Genomic DNA, 19968 nt, shown 5'->3' with positions numbered 1-19968 from the left:
ACGGCTACAAAGGCTACAACGGCTACAACAACTACAACGGCTACAACGGCTACAAACACTACAACGGCTACAACGGCTACAAAGGCTACAACGGCTACAACAACTACAACGGCTACAACGGCTACAAAGGCTACAAATGCTACAACGGCTACAACGGCTACAAAGGCTACAACGGCTACAAAGGCTACAAACACTACAACGGCTACAACGGCTACAAAGGCTACAACGGCTACAACGGCTACAAAGGCTACAACGGCTACAACAACTACAACGGCTACAACGGCTACAAAGGCTACAACGGCTACAAAGGCTACAAAGGCTACAAATGCTACAACGGCTACAAAGGCTACAACGGCTACAACGGCTACAACGGCTACAACAACTACAACGGCTACAAAGGCTACAACGGCTACAACAACTACAAACACTACAACGGCTACAACGGCTACAAAGGCTACAACGGCTACAACAACTACAACGGCTACAACGGCTACAAAGGCTACAAATGCTACAACGGCTACAACGGCTACAAAGGCTACAAAGGCTACAAAGGCTACAACGGCTACAAAGGCTACAAATGCTACAAATGCTACAACGGCTACAACGGCTACAAAGGCTACAACGGCTACAAAGGCTACAAATGCTACAACGGCTACAAATGCTACAACGGCTACAACGGCTACAAATGCTACAACGGCTACAAAGGCTACAACGGCTACAACGGCTACAACGGCTACAACGGCTACAACGGCTACAACAACTACAAACACTACAACGGCTACAACGGCTACAACGGCTACAACAACTACAACGGCTACAAAGGCTACAAATGCTACAACGGCTACAAAGGCTACAACGGCTACAACGGCTACAACGGCTACAACGGCTACAAAGGCTACAAATGCTACAACGGCTACAAATGCTACAACGGCTACAACGGCTACAAAGGCTACAACGGCTACAACGGCTACAACGGCTACAAAGGCTACAACGGCTACAACGGCTACAAAGGCTACAACGGCTACAAAGGCTACAAACACTACAACGGCTACAACGGCTACAAAGGCTACAACGGCTACAAAGGCTACAACGGCTACAACAACTACAACGGCTACAACGGCTACAAAGGCTACAACGGCTACAACGGCTACAAAGGCTACAAAGGCTACAAATGCTACAACGGCTACAAAGGCTACAACGGCTACAACGGCTACAACGGCTACAAAGGCTACAACGGCTACAACGGCTACAACGGCTACAACGGCTACAACGGCTACAAAGGCTACAACGGCTACAACGGCTACAAAGGCTACAACGGCTACAACGGCTACAACGGCTACAAACACTACAACGGCTACAACGGCTACAAAGGCTACAACGGCTACAACGGCTACAAAGGCTACAACGGCTACAACAACTACAACGGCTACAACGGCTACAAAGGCTACAAATGCTACAACGGCTACAACGGCTACAAAGGCTACAAAGGCTACAAATGCTACAACGGCTACAAAGGCTACAACGGCTACAACGGCTACAACGGCTACAACAACTACAACGGCTACAAAGGCTACAACGGCTACAACAACTACAAACACTACAACGGCTACAACGGCTACAAAGGCTACAACGGCTACAACAACTACAACGGCTACAACGGCTACAAAGGCTACAAATGCTACAACGGCTACAACGGCTACAAAGGCTACAAAGGCTACAAAGGCTACAACGGCTACAAAGGCTACAAATGCTACAAATGCTACAACGGCTACAACGGCTACAAAGGCTACAACGGCTACAAAGGCTACAAATGCTACAACGGCTACAAATGCTACAACGGCTACAACGGCTACAAAGGCTACAAATGCTACAAAGGCTACAACGGCTACAACGGCTACAACAACTACAACGGCTACAAAGGCTACAACGGCTACAACAACTACAAACACTACAACGGCTACAACGGCTACAAAGGCTACAACGGCTACAACAACTACAACGGCTACAACGGCTACAACGGCTACAACAACTACAACGGCTACAAAGGCTACAACGGCTACAACAACTACAAACACTACAACGGCTACAACGGCTACAAAGGCTACAACGGCTACAACAACTACAACGGCTACAACGGCTACAAAGGCTACAAATGCTACAACGGCTACAACGGCTACAAAGGCTACAAAGGCTACAAAGGCTACAACGGCTACAAAGGCTACAAATGCTACAAATGCTACAACGGCTACAACGGCTACAAAGGCTACAACGGCTACAAAGGCTACAAATGCTACAACGGCTACAAATGCTACAACGGCTACAACGGCTACAAAGGCTACAAATGCTACAACGGCTACAACGGCTACAAAGGCTACAAAGGCTACAACGGCTACAACAACTACAACGGCTACAAAGGCTACAAATGCTACAACGGCTACAAAGGCTACAACGGCTACAACGGCTACAACGGCTACAAAGGCTACAAATGCTACAACGGCTACAACGGCTACAAAGGCTACAACGGCTACAACGGCTACAACGGCTACAACGGCTACAAAGGCTACAACGGCTACAACGGCTACAAAGGCTACAACGGCTACAACGGCTACAACGGCTACAACGGCTACAACGGCTACAAAGGCTACAACGGCTACAACGGCTACAACGGCTACAACGGCTACAACGGCTACAAAGGCTACAACGGCTACAACGGCTACAAAGGCTACAACGGCTACAACGGCTACAACGGCTACAAACACTACAACGGCTACAACGGCTACAAAGGCTACAACGGCTACAACGGCTACAAAGGCTACAACGGCTACAACAACTACAACGGCTACAACGGCTACAAAGGCTACAAATGCTACAACGGCTACAACGGCTACAAAGGCTACAAAGGCTACAAATGCTACAACGGCTACAAAGGCTACAACGGCTACAACGGCTACAACGGCTACAACAACTACAACGGCTACAAAGGCTACAACGGCTACAACAACTACAAACACTACAACGGCTACAACGGCTACAAAGGCTACAACGGCTACAACAACTACAACGGCTACAACGGCTACAAAGGCTACAAATGCTACAACGGCTACAACGGCTACAAAGGCTACAAAGGCTACAAAGGCTACAACGGCTACAAAGGCTACAAATGCTACAAATGCTACAACGGCTACAACGGCTACAAAGGCTACAACGGCTACAAAGGCTACAAATGCTACAACGGCTACAAATGCTACAACGGCTACAACGGCTACAAAGGCTACAACGGCTACAAAGGCTACAAATGCTACAAAGGCTACAACGGCTACAAAGGCTACAACGGCTACAACAACTACAACGGCTACAACGGCTACAACAACTACAACGGCTGCAAAGGCTACAACGGCTACAACAACTACAACGGCTACAACGGCAAGTAGATGCGCTTCCCTAAATAAAACAACCCCAGTGTTTAGAAAGGAAGAGGGAAAGCGCACGAATGCGGGGTCGTTCATACTGTAACAGACTTCGTTTCCTATTTTCTTTCTAGGGTCTCGCCATCTTGGGAAAACCGGAGATGACGGCTTTCGCGATTGCTTCCACTGATTCTCATTTAGATATTCTTGCGCTCGCTGACGCCATGGAAGAGAAAGGTTTCCCGGAACTTAGGCAATCGGTTAGTTCATTCTGCCTCTGCTCGCGTGTAGGATGGAAAATGGAAAGGCAACAATTTCCGAATTCGCTTCACTGCACTATTTTGCCGCACCACGTGACGCTAGTCGACAAACTCTTGAATGATTTAAGAGAGTCAGCTGAGAACGTTAGGGTATTGAATAAAAAACCCGCATTCGTGCATCACATAAAATCTTACGTTTTTAGGGGAAAAAAGCCAAGGGGGGAACAGCGGCAATTTACGGCATGGTAGGCAAAATTCCCGATAAGGCCATCGTCGACACTTTCATCAAGCAATTCCTATCTGACGTCTATACATGTAAAACGTAGAGACGTGCGCTACTGTATGTTGGTTTATTCACCTTCGTCTTGCGATGTGCTGGTCCCCTGAAGGGGGATCTCTTGCAGTAGGTTTATTGCGAGTAAATCATCATCATCATCATCCACGCTCAAATACTAGCCTCACAGCCAATTAATTAGCAAATAAAACGCGCACAGAACAACAGTTAGACGGAAAAAAAAGACAAAAAAAATGACGCAGACGTTTAAGTCTAAAAGCACTGCGTGACCTCTTCGCGCCGAATCACATTGGAATCAGCGAGAGGAAGAACCACCACCGAACCAGCAGTGATACGATGTAGACAACCCACCAAACCGGACGTATACTCGACGCCTATTGCATTGGAAACGTCAGAATAGGAAATATCAAGGACTCCGCCTGAAAGAGGAGAGAGAGAGCGCATTTATGAGAAGGTGGAGGTGACGACAAGGGGGGATGTGTCTACCAAAGAAAACGTCGTTGTTCGTGTTCAGGCCGGTGCTTACGCCGCCCGCAGTTTCCGACGTTGACTGACCGTCGACGACGAGCTTGACGTTCAAACGATTTCTGTCCACTTCGACGGTGTGCACGTTGCCATCGGTTACGTCAGTACTCGACGAATCGGCGATGACGTGTGCGCCGCTACCGAGATCAAATCTAAAACGGAATTCTCGAAATGTTAGACGGAAAACTGAAAAGGAAATTGCTTTACCGGAATTCGACGGTTCCGCCACGAATTCCTAAAGCGAAGAAATCGCCGCGGGAGTCCTAGAAGAGACAAAGAATCAGAGTGTTTCCTTCGCGTTTTCGCTTTCTTTCGTTCTACCGCGGGCAAATAGGCGAGAAGACCGTCGCCCGTCGCGTTGAAAACGATCATCAGCGACGTCAAAATCGGACGACCGAAAAGCAGTCGACGCGACACTTCGATGCCGCCGTCGCCGCGGAAACGACCCGGCGTAGGCGCCGTCAAATCTACAAATCACTAATACTAAAAGAAATATTTACCCAATGCACTACAACGCTCACTCTCTCGGCAAAAGGGGCCCCCTTTCCCGTCGGGACAAACGCAATAGAACGCCATTTCCACGTCGTCGAAGCGACACTGATCGGCGGCGTCGCATTGATGAAGCGGCGGCGTCGCGTCGCACGGCACGAAGACGGACTCGCACGTCGCGCCGGTGAGCGTCGGCGGGCACGAGCACGTGAATCCGGACGCGCCGCTAGGCGCACACGTTCCGCCGTTGAGACACGGTTCGACTGTGCACGGATCCGACGGACGCTCGCAATTGTCGCCGGCAAAATCCGGCGTACATTCGCAACGCGTTTCGTCGCGAACGAAATCGACGACGACGCACGTGCCGCCGTTGAGACACGAGCGACCGCGACACGGATTGATCGAGCATTGGCCTATACCGCGCGAACGCACGGCGTCGTCGAAATTGTACGAAATTCCGTTGATTTTCAACTAAGAAACGAATTGCTTATTAGAAAAAAAATTGATTATTTATCTTTTTTACTTCGCCTATGCAGCCTGTGAAAGTCGATAGCGTGCCGGCTTCGCCGGACACGCGCGCGTCTTCGGCGATGCCGCCGATGAAGAGTTGGCCGTCGAGATTGAGTTGCTTGAGGTTGCCAAGAGACGAGCCCGAAACGGGACTCCCTCCGTTGATTGACAACGTCCCTTTAGGGAAAAAAAAGAATATGATTAATAATGTACGTTTTGACTCGTATCTATTCTCACCTTCTTTTCTGTTTCTTGAGGCGGTGATTACGTTCCATCTGCCTACCGTCACGCTGTCTGTGCTCTGAATCAGCGCTGGACCCGAGCCCAAGTCATAGCGAAAATCGACGGCGCCGTCGACGAGAGAAATTACGACGAAATCTCGCGTCGAGCTGCCGGCGTACAGGATGAGTCCGGTCAATTGGGACGGTCGTACGTGAATCTCGAAATCGCTTCGCGCGCCAACGCCATTGGGATGCGCCAAAGCGATGTACGACTCTAACTGGATATCGAAACCTCGAACATTTTCAGCGACTACGAGGCCTAGAACGAGAGGGAGATAATAATAGAAGAGCGAAACCTATCAGAGATAGACCAAACAATGAACAGGGCGACTAACGAGTATGCTAATACCAAAAAGAGGCCTGCTAAATGAGAGAAGGTCAAAGTAGAAGACAGATAAGGAAGCTATAGGAACAGATGCCCTTCCTGTCAACCAAGGTCTCTATGGTAAAAGGGATCTCTGTACAGGAAGAAGGAAATGCCGTAGAGAGCGCTTCGGAGAAAAAAAAAACGAGGACGTGGGCCTAATAGAATTGATCCCTAACCTTTGATATTAGACGAGGGTTCAAAGGGGTTCCCTGGAAGCGAACGTTACAAAAAGAGGAGTTAGGAAATGAATTCTACGAGGGAGTCTACTATCACAGGAAGGGAAGGAAACCCCGTCGTCGTCTTACTTTCGTTGCAATAAATTCCGGTGCGACCGAGACTGCAGATACATCGAAACTCGCCGCTAATCGATCGACAAACGCCGCCGGTCGAATCGCACGGATTCGGATCGCAGGCGTCGACGTAAACGTCGCACAGGGGCGGCAAGAACAGATCGGGACACTCGCAGAAGAACGTCGCGCCGTCGATGACGCACGTCCCGTTATTCTGACACGGCGAGCCGTCGCAGGCGTGCGCGAGACACGAACCGACGTCGGCGCCCGTCGGCGAATTGTCCAAGGCAATGAGATCCGCGCCGCTCGAACCAATCAGCGTCAAATTCGCCACGCAGCCGCTGAGTCCGTCAGTCGAAGTCACCGTGGAAACGATGGCCTGTAGCTTCGGTTCGACGCCGCCTAAGTAGAGCGTATCGCTGACGTCGAGACTTTGAAACGTCCCGTTGACGCCGCCACCGCCGGCGCAGGCGGACACGATCGTGTCACGCGTTCCGTCAATCCACAATTCGATCATCATCAATCGAGATATTTTTACTTCGATTCGATACCATTGGCCTTCGGTCAACCTGACGGAACTCTGAAAGTCCGACGATTCGTCGCCGCAATTGACCTGAACGGAAATTCTCCGAAACGGCGTCACGTGCATGGCAAAGTGATCCGTCACCGACGGCAAGCCGGAGGCGCCGACAAAGGCGATCAGTTGAAAAGTCGACGTGGTGATCGGACTCAAGCGCAAATCGAAGGCCAACGCGAAGGCGTCGCTCAATTGCTCGCCGTCGATTCGATACGCGACGTACGAATCGCCGAACAATTCCGGAGCGACGATTCCCGTGCGATTGCCGCAATCGACGCCGGAGAAGCCGTACGGACAGGCGCACCGAAAACCGGACGCCGGCCCGACGGCATTCGAACACGTGCCCCCGTTGCGACACGGCGACGCGCCGCCGGACAGCGCGCATCGATCGATCGCATTCTCGCACGTCGAACCGCCGAAATGCGTGGGGCATTCGCAGACAAAGTCGTCCGCGAGCGATCCCGTTTCCGCGCACGTGCCGCCGTTCTGACACGGCGTCTCGCGACACGGTCCGAATCCGACGCAGAGATCGACGCCGAAGCCTTTCTCGACGTTCGCCCCGTCGAAGCTCACGCCGGTGCCGTCGAGCTCGGCTTCTCGAATGCAGCCGGCGAAGAAGCGCGCGTCGACGTTCGCCGATCGAGGTCGAACGTTCGACGGCACGCCGCCGATGTAGATTGTCGCCGGACGTTGGAGATTGACGGCGACGGCGATTCCCGGTGCCGTGCCCGCGTCTTGTTGTACGCCGTCGACGGATAGGGTGCCGACGAGACGATTTCGCGTTGCCGTTATCGTGTGCCATTCGCCGTCGTCGATGCGGGTTGTGCTTTCGAGAGCGAGATCGCCGCCGCCTGTGTTGAACGTGAAGTGCGGTAGGCCGTTTGTGAGAGATAGGGCGACGAAGTCGCCGCTGCCGTCGCTGCGTTGGCTCGAGAAGAAGATGAGGCCGTTCGGCGACGTCGTTCGAAGGGAGAAGACGAAGGAGTCCACGGCAAAGCGGAGCATGTGACTGATGACGAGATAGGACTCGTTTTCGAATTTGGGTACCGCTATGTCAGCCTCTGCACAAAGAAGAACAGATTAGTTAAAGGAGAGCCTTTACTATTGATCTCCTAGAGGATATAAGAAGCGTCGGTCCAAAGAACTGACCAAGCGTATATGCTCTGGCCTTGAGGTGGCCAGCGAAAATGTACATATATGTATGCGTATCTTTACAGTCTGCTTCTCTCTCTCTAAAGGAACCTCTCTCTATAGCTACTAGCGTTCTTACCAGTGCTGCAGTTATTTCCAATAAAGGGATAGTCGCATAAGCAGAAAAATCCATGAGAGGCAAGTCTGCACTCGCCATTTCCACAAGGTGACGGAAAGACGTCACAAGGATTTCCCATTGGAGTCGGCGTTTCGCCCTCAGTTGGAGTCGGAGTTTCGCCTTTAGTTGGAGTTGGCGTCTCGCCCTCAGTTGGAGTTGGAGTTTCGCCCTCAGTCGGTGTCGGCGTTGGAGTGGGTGCCAGACTAAAAGAAGGCGGCGGAGTCGGCGGAGACGGCGGAGGTATCGTTGACTGTGTCGGCACAACCGTTGGAGTGGGAACGACTGTAAACGGTGGTGGCGGCGTGGGAGGAGGAGGAGGCCTGGTAGGAGTTGGCGAAGGAGCTACGGTGGAGAGAGACGGCGGCGGTGGAGGTGGCGGCGGCGGCGGAGGTTTCGTGGCCACGACGGTTGGCGTTGGAGTAGGGGCCATCGTAGAGACAGGCGGCGGCGGTGGAGGTGGCGGCGGCGGAGCTTTAGTAGCCACGACAGTTGGAGTAGGGGCTATTGTGGAGACAGGCGGCGGCGGTGGAGGCGGCGGCGGCGGAGCTTTCGTAGCCACGACGGTTGGCGTTGGAGTAGGGACCATCGTAGAGACAGGCGGCGGCGGTGGAGGTGGCGGCGGCGGAGCTTTAGTAGCCACGACAGTTGGAGTAGGGGCTATTGTGGAGACAGGCGGCGGCGGTGGAGGCGGCGGCGGCGGAGCTTTAGTAGCCACAACGGTTGGAGTAGGCGCTACCGTGGAAACAGGCGGCGGCGGCGGCGGCGGAGGCGGCGGAGGTTTCGTAGCCACGACGGTTGGAGTTGGAGTAGGGGCTACTGTGGAGACAGGCGGTGGAGGAGGCGGTGGAGGAGGCGGTGTTTGAGTTGGAGTAAGGGGCACTGACGTCGGATTGATTATCGACGTGGTCACAAGTGGAATATCCGTGAGACTGCTTGACACGACAAAAAACGACGGCGGAGGTGACGACGACGGAGGCGACGAAACGGTAGTAAAAGCCGTTGACGTCTGCAATGACGCAGTAAACGGCGGCGGCGGAGGCGGCGGAGGAATGCTACGCGATTCCGTCGCCACGGAGACGGAAGTAGACGGCGATGGACTCAGTAAAAGAATAGCTGAGGACGATGCCGCTGGCGGAGTAGGAGCCTTCGAAGTGAATGCCTCTCCAGGCGTTGGTGTATCAGTCCCTTCCGGAGTCGGAGTCGGGGTGACTATTTGTTCGCATTGATCTCCGCTGAAGCCGTTCGCGCAGTTGCACTCGGCCGTTCCTGGTCCCGTTTTGGTGCACGTGGCGCCGTTGTCGCAGTAGTTCGTCGTGCAGAGATCAATTTCGGCGTCGCAGAATTGACCCGTGTAGCCGGACTTGCACGAGCAGGTGTAGCTACCGACGACGTTTACGCACCGTGCCGTGTTCGCGTCGTTGCACATGTCCATATTTTCGAGGCATTCGTTGATGTCGAACGAGCATAGGTCGCCGGCGAAGCCCTCGTCGCAATAGCAGATATTAGAAAAGCAATCCCCATTGATACAGTCAGCACTTGTTGTACACTGAGCGTTCACCTCTATGAAAAAGAACAACGTTTAGTGTCATGGTATGGTTTAATGCATAACTAACAGATGAGTCTCTGTAACAACTAAGATTCAAAGAATGTGTAGCTTATGTATATTTGCAAGGTATGCACGTGAGTATGCACGTGAGGAGAGTCTAAGTTCCCATTCTTCTCGGATAAAAAACGACTGATAGAAGCAACTTTTTTAGTCTACTGTACCCCACCCAACCCTTGAATTTTCTCAAGCCGAGGCTACAGTACTTCGGTGATTGCCCTTCGCGGAGCACGCGCGCCACATCGGCGCGCCCACTTCCGAGGCGTTTCCGATCCGCGATAGGTACGCTACACATTCCTAAGCCTTCGAGAGGTCTGCTATGGCAGCCGTACGGCTTCGGAACTCGCGTATACAGCGTCATGAAAGAGAAAAACGCGTGAAGCGCGATCGCGAGGTGGTTCGAGAGAAGGGGAAACCGCACGTGAGAAATGTCACCCCTTTCTTCGTCGAAATTGGCTCGATTGCGCGTCAATAGGGCGCAAATCGACGGAGGAGTGAAAGAGAAAGGAGCGCCCGAGATGCGCGAATAGAAAGGCGATGGATTCCTACGTCGAAACGAGTCCCAACTTACCGCCAATAGTGACAAGATACGAGGCGAGTAGAACGAAAAGCATGTTTCGTTTTCAGCAAAGCGAAAAGTCGCCAGAGATAATATATCTGTCAGTTCTTTCGTCGTAGGGAAAAAGATTCCGATCTCTGTTTCACTGCGCACGCGTATAAAACAGAAACATACCTCTGCCGTATTCCACCCCATATAAGGATCGCGGAAATGACGTCCCTAACGACAACCTTGCGACCTCACGTGCATAACAACCTCACGTGCAATGTACTGTATTTAGATGGGGTGGGAACTCGTGTTCGCGTAAAGCGAAGCAAGCCGACCAGCGCATTTCTCTACGAAAGATCGAGAAGCAAGAGAGGAGCGTTTTTCGAACAGCAAACCAATGCCCCCCACGACTCTCCCACGCTAATTGGCCAACCAATGAGAAACCACGCCACAGTGGAAATACGTAAATGTGACGTCACAATGACGTCAATCTAAATCACTTCCCACCACAAAGCGAAGATCGAATCGCTCAGTATCGCTCGATTCGCTTCGCGGAGAGGAGACTCAGGAGAGCGATGGGCGAACGAAAGACTCGTCGCGGTCTCGGTCGCCTTCTCTTCTGGCGACGCAAGAAAGCGAGAAGAGAAAAAGCGGCGGCAGCGGCGGCGGCGGCGGCAGCTGCGGCCGCCGCAGCAGCAGCGACCGCCTCAACGACGACGCGAACGGACGCGATGACTCTAACGTGCCCCGTGTGCCTCGACGCGACGCCCGTCGAGAGCATGACGACGACGGGCGCGTGCGAACACGAAACGTGCGTCGCCTGCTTGACGATCTACTTCAAGCAGGAAATCGGCGAAGGACGCGTGCGCCTTTCGTGCCCCGTTCCCGAATGCGCGTCGCTCTACAATCCGGCGACAATCGGACGCGTTCTCGTCGACGAGCCGATCTATCGAACGAAATACGCCGAGTTCAGCTTGAGGCGCGTTCTCGCGAGCGCCGAGCCCGATTTGCGTCGGTGTCCGGCGCCCGATTGCGAGTACGCCGTGATAGCGTCGAATTGCGCCGGATGTCCGCGTCTCGTGTGCCAGCGACCCGACTGCGGCACGGAGTTCTGCTACCACTGCAAATTGGCCTGGCATCCCGATATGACGTGCGATCAGAATCGAAAACGAATCGCCGACGTCGTTTCGGGCACCCTTTCGACCGTTATCGATTCGGACGAGGGTCTCGAAGAGCGCGGCGGCGCCGTCGCGGCTCCCGCCGCCGCCCCGTCGCAGACGGCAGTCGTGAAGCCGTGTCCTCGATGCGCCACGCCTATCGCGAAAGCGCTCGACGGATCGTGCAATCACATGACGTGCGTCGTGTGCGGCGCCGAGTTCTGTTGGTTGTGCATGAAGGAGATCAGCGACTTGCATTATTTGAGGTAGGTGCCGTGAGATGGAGGGGGGCCCCCCGAGTCATGGAGGGAGGGTGGGATGGGGGCGTGGACAAAACAACACTTCAAAAAGGGGGAGGCGTGCTCTATTATGTCTTTATTTATTATGCATTGTTCTTTTTAGTCCGTCGGGATGCACGTTCTGGGGCAAGAAGCCGTGGTCACGTAAGAAACGTATTCTCTCTCAAATGGCGACGCTGGTCGGCGCACCCTTGGGAATCGCACTTCTCGCCGCCATTGCGGGACCAGCACTCGTCATCGGTCTCCCAGCGTATTTGGGCCATCGAGTACGCTCATAATCAATTATAATATAATATATATATATATATATGTATATTTATAGGCTTATGAGAAGAAGTACAAATCGCCTCACAAAAGAAATTTGGCCGTTGTTGGTGCCGTCGGCGTCTCGCTTGTGACGTCACCGCTCCTGGCAGTGGTAGCAGTCGGAGTCGGCGTTCCCATACTATTCGGATACGTCTACGGCGTCGTACCGATCGCGCTGTGCCGCTCCGGGTCGGTACGCGCATCGGCCGGCGGAATTTTCTTTGATTTTGACGACGACAGCTCTGGTGGTGGTGGTGGCGGCGGCGGCGGCGGCGGCGGCGGCGGCGGCAGTGGAAACGGGGGCCCGCGATTCAACGGTCGCAGATTGTCGATCAGTTCCGTTCTCATGTCGGGCGGGTCCGGCACGACGTCGGCGCAGGTTCATCGCGAAGCGGCCGTTTAGAGAGATATACAGAGGTAGGGAGACACGCCTATGCATGCTACGTGTTTTTTCTGGATTACGTATTATAATGAGAATAACTTTGAGGGGGGGAACTATTAAGACTTATTATTATTATGATTGGCGGTGTAGAGTTAGGGGAAGGAGACTGCTTCGCGTTGAAGCCGCGAATTTTTTTTTCTTTTTTTTTCCTTGTGTTATGTAGAGAAGTAGTAGTCCGGGTTTATTTACAAAGAAGCGATTATATGCGTTCTAAAAGTGTTTTATTTATTTTTGGTCTAGGGGGCCCCTCCTTTTGAAATTCGAAGATGATGAGCGTCTCGCGTGATAGCTAATTGGTTTCATTGAATCGTCTCCTCCACCCCGTTTTTCCCGGGTGCCCTTTGTCGCCTTTTATTCCAGTTGGACCCTTGCAAAAAAAGTCAGAGGCGAACAGGCTTGTAGTATTCTTTTACAATCGGTCCTGCTTTTCCTGGTGGACCTTGAAGCTAAATAAAAGGCCATTTTATAGACATACATAAGAGGAATTTTGCATTCTCTTACCAGGGGTATGCAGCCATTACGTATCACAGTCCATCATTTCCAGCTTATACGTATCATCAGGTATGTTGTATACGCGTTTCAAGTGGGGGGATGCGCTGTTTAGAGCAAATCTACAAGATGTTTTGAATGGCCACTTATCGTGGCTCTCTTGATCTGAACGACGAGTACACGTCCTCTCAGGTACGACGCTAAGATGCTAGTGCACGAGATGAATTATTTCCATAGCTTTTATTAATTAAGTTGGCCATGTCGTACGAATTAGACATCGATAAAGATAGATTTGTTATTGACGGTTGTCCTACGTTGTTACTGTAGGTAAGGAAAAAACACTGGGGACTCAATTGACTCCTCCCACTTTTCAGATTGCGTCACTCTCTCTACGCTGCAATGAGTCGTCCGGAGCGACGTACTCTCTACTTTGGAGATCTGAGCGCCGCTGTGACGGAAGACGACTTGGAGAGACTAATCGGGCGCGTTGCCGAGTTCGATTCTCTTCACATAGCACGCCAGCAAGTCCGCGGTCGATACCACGCCTACGTTAACTTCTACAGCGAAGAAACGGGTAACGTTCCTCGCTATTCATTCGCCAATCGTTCCTTTTTTAATCTACGACTCAGCTCGCCGCGTTATGAACGCTCTCGACGGCGAAAAACTCGAGGGATCCCACATAAGGATAACGCCGCGCGATCCCGACCCCAGTCGGCGCCAATTCAGCGACAACAACGTCATAGTCAAGAACGTCAAGGAGAGTCTCATTGGGAGGGATCTCCGAAAGGCATTCGGCGTCTACGGAGCGATATTCAGCTGCAAAGTTGAATACGACGACGCGGGAATGTCGAAAGGCTTCGCCTTCATCAATTTCGAAACGGAGGACGGCGCACGAGAGGCCGTGGAGCGGGCAAACGGCGCATTTCTTCACGGAAAGAAACTGTAGGCGTAATAGATCTGTTTCACTGCATGAAACTCGCTTTTTAGGGAAGTCGAGTTTCATATGACGAAGAATGAGCGATTGGAGGCCCAGCAATCGAAGCCGTTTACCAATATCTACGTTAAAAATTTGAAAGGGGATTGCACCGACGAAGAGCTGAAGACGATGTTCGCCGATTTCGGCCCCATATCCAGCACGTGCACGAAATATTTCGAAAAAACGGGAACCCGTTACGGTTTCGTAGATTTTGAGAATTCGGAAGATGCGGCGTTGGTGAGCGCACCGCTGACTCATATATTATTGAATCTCTGTTTTTTTATTTTAGGCGGTTGATGTGATGGATGGGAGGTGTGTCGACGGGCTGAAGATCTCGGTTAATCGCGCTCAGAAGATTGCGGAAAGACGAGCGGAGTTTGCTCGCGAGAGAACCAATCTTTACGTCAGGAATTTACCCACGGATATGGACGACGTCGAACTCGAACGCCTATTTGGTCGTTTCGGAGAAATCGTCAGTGCCAAAGTGCCCAATCAAACAAGCAAACAACGAATCTCTTCTAATTCAATTATTAAACGTTTAGATGAAGAGAGCAGGAAAGCGTGAAAACGTCATAGGAGTTGGCTTTGTCAATTTTTCCGATTCGAACGCCGCCACCGAAGCTATCAAGAAAATGAACGGACGAAAAATCAACGGACACGCCCTCTACGTAGATTATCATCAGTCGAAGGAAGAACGTCAGGCGGAGCTGATTCGTCAGCGTAATTTCTCTTATTAGTGTATCTGTTGAATTATGTGACGTCTGTTTTTAGATTCTCCTTGGAAACGTTCGTCCGCTCCTATGTATCGCAGTCCATCATTTCCCGCTTATACGTATCATCAGGTATGTTGTATACGCGTTTCAAGTGGGGGATTCGCTGTCTAGATTTGCTCTACAAGATGTTTTGAATGGTCACTTATCGTTGCTCTCTTGAGAACGACGAGTACACGTCCTCTCAGGTACGATGGACGCGACAAACGCGGTGCTAAGATTTTAGTGCACGAGATGAATTATTTCCATAGCTTTTATTACGAGGAACTATTGTAGAGCATTAGTGCTACGCTGCTGAGTCCTAGTGTAACCAGTGCCTTGATTCCAAGAGCTAACCACGACCCAATCATAGCAGGAAAAAAGACGAGAGCGAGTCTAAAACAAAAAAAGGGAGTCCCAATGGACGATGTCTTTGATTATATATTATATACCTGAACAGGTATTGCCTGTATGACGTGATGAGTATGAGGACACAGAGCAGAGTCTTTTTTCCTGTTTCGCTTCTTCCCCATTGCCACAGAAGCGCGGCAATAGTTAGATGATGAACCTGAGTAAATCAATTCAACGGTTAATTAAAACTTTCAGTTAGAATTCTCACCAGACTGATATTTGCATCGAAGCTCATCTGCATGTACTCCCAGGTGAATTCCGTCCCTCGAGCACCCACCCATAAGGCAATAGTTTTCGTCGCAACGAGCTCGGCAGCAGCCCAACCTGATAAAATAATAATTTAAAAATTCAATATTTAGAAATGAACTCACCGAGTCCAGTAGTGAGGATCTTTAGGTCGCCTTTACCCGAGATCTTCAGCAATATGAGATAGACTCCTACTAAGTCACCCAAGTCCACAGTTGCCTTGAGAAATTCCTACATAATTATATATATTAAATTATTAAAAATTATGATTTGGGTCTGTTTTTCTACTCACGGCCCACGCGTCGAATTTGACAGACGTCGAATCGACAGGAAAGAATGTAGCGAGAAGAAGCATCTGGATCGAGGTTTCACGTGAGTAGCGATAGAGGTTCGCGGAACGCGTTTTGGTTCTACCTTGAGTAGTTGCGTAGCTAGATAGGCTGCTCCTACTTTAATGCATCGCCAGAAGGAGCTGTATTCCGATCTAGAGAGCGAGAAACTCTTGTGATCCCCAAAGGGAGCCTCCTCTACTAAACTGCAACTTACAGAATAGAATACTTGTACGTTAAAAGATACGGCCCACAGGCGAGCGCCAGACAATTTCCTAAGTGATAGAGAGTCATTTTCTCGTCTGCAATCGCCAAAACACTGTACGTTATCCGGGCAATACTCAAGATGGACTTCAGGCACGTTTTCTCGTGCGATTTTCCTAATTTTTCACGCCGTCTTTTAGTGAATGGGAATCAGAACGTGCAGAAGAACCCGAATACTGGAATCCCGAGTGAGCAGAGCCGTCCATTCCAGTAGAAAAAGCCAAAAACATCGCTTTAGACCGCTTCAACTCTACACGCCATTCGATCTAACTGACGCAGACGTCCTCTTTCCGCACGTCAATCCCGCACCCGTCGACGAAGCGCTAACAGAAGCAATCCGAGAGCGAATCGACGATCTAATGCCGTCGAAAGAGGAAAAGGCACGGAGATGTCAAAAGAGTCGCACGTGACTAACGAAATTTCTTTTCCCCCCCAGGACGGATTAGCGTCGTTCATTCGCGGCGTCACGACGACCGTCGAAGACGCGATGCGAAAGAACGAGACGATGGACGGAATCGGAATCGAGGAAATTCGCGCCGTCGGTTCGCATCGAAAGGGAACGATTCTCGCCGGTCACGGCGTCGGCGACGTCGTCGTCGTTTTCAGTGAATGGCCGACCTGTAAAAGAACATTTTTTCATTAATTAATTAATTAAATTAATTAATCAATTTTTAGTTGCCGCTGTCGAGAAGTTGGCTTCTCGCATTGAAGAAGCTCTCAAGGGAGATGAACCCGATCAAGGTACTCTTATGTTATCTTATTTTCACGTGAATTGATTTATTATTTTTAGATGTGGTTGTTTTTTCGAGGGATGGATCAAGTGAGGCGAATTATTCGTTTGATTATTCAGTCTTTTCGATTTTTTTTTCCTTAGGGTTCACTTTGGCTTGCGAAGACTTGCAGATTGTCGTCTATTCGTGTTGCCTTGCCAACAAAATGCGTACGAACGACGACGACGAAGAAGGAGGCAGCGAGAATCAAAGTGAGAGACAACTAAAAATTGACTTCATTTTTTTATTTGGATTAGTTGCTAGTGAGGACGTGGATTTGGGCTTGGCTGCTATAAGACACGTGCGTTGGATGGACGAGAACGTGACGGATATGGAGTAAGCACAATTCACTCACACAATTCTGACGACTTGAATAGTATTTTCAGTGTCAAACTTCTTGCGAGACTTCTAAAGGATATTCGATTGCGCGTGCCTCAGCTGTCTATCATCACTTCGTGGCAGTGCGAAGTTCTGGTAGTAGAAGTGCTTGAATAATTTGAGAATTTCAATGACGTCTTGCAGGCTCATCATCTGATCTACGCTCATCCTCGCGCTCCTCTTCCCATAGGTGATGCATTCAGGTAAGCCACCCTTGGGTTTTCTTGATGAAAAAGTGTCTGGGTTTTAAAGTTTTATTTTTTTGGTAGACGGTTCTTTTCGATTATGGCTGCAGGGTTCTTTCTTCCTGACTCAACAGGAATTGCTGATCCTTGCGAGGTAGACTCCTTTTCTGCTTCCCACTTCATTGATTATTTTTTTTTCAGCTTGATATGATACGCATACAGGACGTGCTTACTCCTCAGCAGCAAGAGGAAATCACGGCCACCTGCGGAGCGCTTCTTCGTCTACTTGCAATGGGAGGTCATAGGGAAATACTCGGGCACGTGCCTGACTTCAAATGTGGTGAGAATACATATATCTAATACTTTCATTATCTTCATTGGATACTGTGTCTTAGATTTTAGCGCTCCCTTGGAATATCGAGGAATACAAATGGTGCCGACAGTCAGACGTTTGCATGTTGCCACGTCATAAAAAGTTTTTTTGCAAAAGTCAATATACTTCTTTGCCCGTGTTTGGACATGATCGACCGATGCACGCCGCCGTCACGTGCCTGTCCGGAGACCTATAGCGCCGCGCTATATCGACACGTGGGAAACATGGCGGACAGTCTTGGCGATCTTTGCATCTCTAATCTCTGCAAAACGCGCTTGCCCGTCTACTCAATTCGAACGAGCTTTCGTCCTGAACTCGTTCCGGAGCGGCTGGAGCGCGTCCTGTCGCGCAAAGGAAGCGACGAACTTCCCTACGTGATCGCAACCCAATTGGTTGACAAACTATCAGAAGAGGGGACCCTGAGCGCTCGCATACTGTCGTTTTTGCTGAGCCAGTCGGAACGACGCCTCGGTTCGTTGCAGCTGCACCTGACGCAAATGACATTCGACGAATTCCGCCGTCTTCCACCCATCTCCGGTCTCGTCGATTTCGACTGCTCTTACGTTGATCACGTGACCAACGCCCTATGGGAAAAATTTGAGCCCGAGCCGCTCGTCTTTGCGCTCCTTCGCCGCGATCGGTTTGGACAATCCTGCGTTTGAGTTCAAACGCATTGTTCAATTTGTTGAACTGTCGTCCTTGAAATTGAGCAACACGTGCGTTGCTGTCGACGACGTCCTGCTCATTTGTCAGATGCTCGGCGAATCTCTGACGACTCTGGACGTCTCGGAATGCGCCAAACTCAATTTCTTGTCCATACTCCCGGGAATTCGCCAGACGCAGAAACTCGACTATTTATCAGTGCGTGACCTCCCAGTTGCTAAGGCTTCAGTACTATCAGTAGTCGACAAAGGAAAGGTCTTATTCACGTTCAGAGAAGCATTTGATTGCCTCTCATTGTTGACGTTTCTTGACCTGGGATGGATAAAAGACGCCGGAACTCTTATTGGATGGGACGTTGCTCATGCCATTGTCGAACGCAGGGGATCCGGATTGACCCACTTGGACGTCTCGGGCCTATCGAATCTTCGCCAAATTCTTCTCTTCGTGAAAGATCTTGGAATTGAACGGAATCTAAAGTACCTCTACGCCCTTCACCTAGATCTTCCAGGTAGGGAAACATGTTCTAGCGTTTATTCATTAGGTAGGGGAACATTCCCGTACGTGTAGGCGTCCAACGCACGGAAAGACGTCGAAATGAAGAAGGAGTCGGCTGAAAAGGACCATGAACAGCAAAGGAAAGACAAAGACTCCGCAGCCGTCGAGAATGAACAGGAAACGGGGAGCGGGATCTCCCTTTGGGAAACCAACTGAGGAAATGTCGAAGAATCGAGACCACGTTCGACGAACAAGCACTACATCGCTTTGCGATCGACGCATCGAAAGCTGAATCACGTCGCTCTTCGCCAAGTTCTCATCGCCTCCTTTCTGGAAAGTTCGTGTGTCTCTTTCAATCGAAGGTACATACACTGCCATATATACACCGCCTGCCGGAATATATACACCGCCTGCCGGAATATATACACCGCCTGCTGGCGGAGTACGTACACCGCTTGCCGGAATATATACACCGCCTGCTGGCGGAGTACGTACACCGCCAGCCGGAATATATACACCGCCTGCTGGCGGAGTACGTACACCGCCTGCCGGAATATATACACCGCCTGCTGGCGGAGTACGTACACGCCTGCCGGAATATATACACCGCCTGCCGGCGGAGTACGTACACCGCTTGCCGGAATATATACACCGCCTGCCGGCGGAGTACGTGCACCGCTTCCCGGAATATATACACCCCTTGCCGTAATATATACACCGCTTGCCGGAATATATACACCGCCTACAGGCGGAGTACGTACACCGCCTACCGGAATATATACACCGCCTACAGGCGGAGTACGTACACCGCTTGCCGGAATATATACACCGCCTGCCGGAATATATACACCGCCGGCTGGCGGAGTACGTACACCGCTTGCCGGAATATATACACCGCCTGCCGGCGGAGTACGTACACCGCTTGCCGGAATATATACAGCGCCTGCTGGTGGAGTACGTACACCACCTGCCGGAA

General features: G+C 51.0%; 6 protein-coding genes across 8 annotated transcripts; 4 read left to right on the top strand and 2 right to left on the bottom strand.

Annotated features, from left to right (window-relative positions):
• The first annotated feature begins 3455 nt into the window (after positions 1-3455).
• On the top strand, positions 3456-4382 carry LOC136197933 (uncharacterized). Its single transcript, XM_065987812.1, has 2 exons — positions 3456-3817; positions 3871-4382. The coding sequence occupies exons 1-2, from the start codon at positions 3569-3571 to the stop codon at positions 3991-3993; spliced, it is 372 nt and encodes a 123-aa protein (XP_065843884.1). The 5' UTR covers positions 3456-3568; the 3' UTR covers positions 3994-4382.
• Positions 4062-10641, bottom strand: LOC136197917 (protein eyes shut-like). Its single transcript, XM_065987790.1, has 10 exons — positions 10485-10641; positions 8272-9870; positions 6440-8062; positions 5724-6026; positions 5500-5663; positions 5009-5447; positions 4809-4954; positions 4695-4750; positions 4449-4639; positions 4062-4381 (listed from the first exon to the last, which is right to left on the bottom strand). Exons 1-10 carry the CDS (start codon positions 10525-10527, stop codon positions 4215-4217), a joined length of 4731 nt encoding a protein of 1576 aa, XP_065843862.1. The 5' UTR covers positions 10528-10641; the 3' UTR covers positions 4062-4214.
• Positions 10642-10970: 329 nt separating this feature from the next.
• Positions 10971-12883, top strand: LOC136197926 (E3 ubiquitin-protein ligase RNF19B-like). Its single transcript, XM_065987802.1, has 3 exons — positions 10971-11883; positions 12020-12182; positions 12239-12883. The coding sequence occupies exons 1-3, from the start codon at positions 11036-11038 to the stop codon at positions 12623-12625; spliced, it is 1398 nt and encodes a 465-aa protein (XP_065843874.1). The 5' UTR covers positions 10971-11035; the 3' UTR covers positions 12626-12883.
• Positions 12884-13276: 393 nt separating this feature from the next.
• On the top strand, positions 13277-15177 carry LOC136197927 (uncharacterized). Of its 2 annotated transcripts, XM_065987804.1 has the most exons (9): positions 13277-13345; positions 13391-13476; positions 13528-13727; positions 13783-14095; positions 14141-14366; positions 14419-14613; positions 14672-14849; positions 14901-14971; positions 15028-15177. In XM_065987804.1, exons 1-9 carry the CDS (start codon positions 13292-13294, stop codon positions 15034-15036), a joined length of 1332 nt encoding a protein of 443 aa, XP_065843876.1. In that variant the 5' UTR covers positions 13277-13291; the 3' UTR covers positions 15037-15177. The 2 variants fall into 2 exon arrangements, with proteins under 2 accessions (XP_065843876.1, XP_065843875.1); XM_065987803.1 differs by having other exon boundaries at positions 14901-15177.
• Positions 15139-16190, bottom strand: LOC136197929 (BOS complex subunit TMEM147-like). The gene is made up of 7 exons (XM_065987807.1): positions 16082-16190; positions 15950-16019; positions 15828-15890; positions 15661-15766; positions 15498-15613; positions 15331-15446; positions 15139-15274 (listed from the first exon to the last, which is right to left on the bottom strand). Exons 1-7 carry the CDS (start codon positions 16156-16158, stop codon positions 15157-15159), a joined length of 666 nt encoding a protein of 221 aa, XP_065843879.1. The 5' UTR covers positions 16159-16190; the 3' UTR covers positions 15139-15156.
• Positions 16124-17973, top strand: LOC136197928 (interleukin enhancer-binding factor 2-like). 2 transcript variants are annotated; one of them, XM_065987806.1, is made up of 13 exons: positions 16124-16221; positions 16269-16316; positions 16367-16508; positions 16565-16748; positions 16804-16869; positions 16919-16948; positions 17003-17110; positions 17156-17234; positions 17285-17372; positions 17421-17479; positions 17546-17615; positions 17684-17801; positions 17857-17973. In XM_065987806.1, exons 1-13 carry the CDS (start codon positions 16211-16213, stop codon positions 17931-17933), a joined length of 1080 nt encoding a protein of 359 aa, XP_065843878.1. In that variant the 5' UTR covers positions 16124-16210; the 3' UTR covers positions 17934-17973. The 2 variants fall into 2 exon arrangements, with proteins under 2 accessions (XP_065843878.1, XP_065843877.1); XM_065987805.1 differs by having other exon boundaries at positions 16125-16221; positions 17663-17801.
• Positions 17974-19968: the final 1995 nt, after the last annotated feature.

This window comes from Oscarella lobularis, chromosome 18 (assembly GCF_947507565.1).
Source record: "Oscarella lobularis chromosome 18, ooOscLobu1.1, whole genome shotgun sequence".
Taxonomy (NCBI): Eukaryota; Metazoa; Porifera; class Homoscleromorpha; order Homosclerophorida; family Oscarellidae; genus Oscarella; species Oscarella lobularis.
Note: the sequence above shows the minus strand (reverse complement) of the source record. Positions and strands in the feature narration are given on the sequence as shown.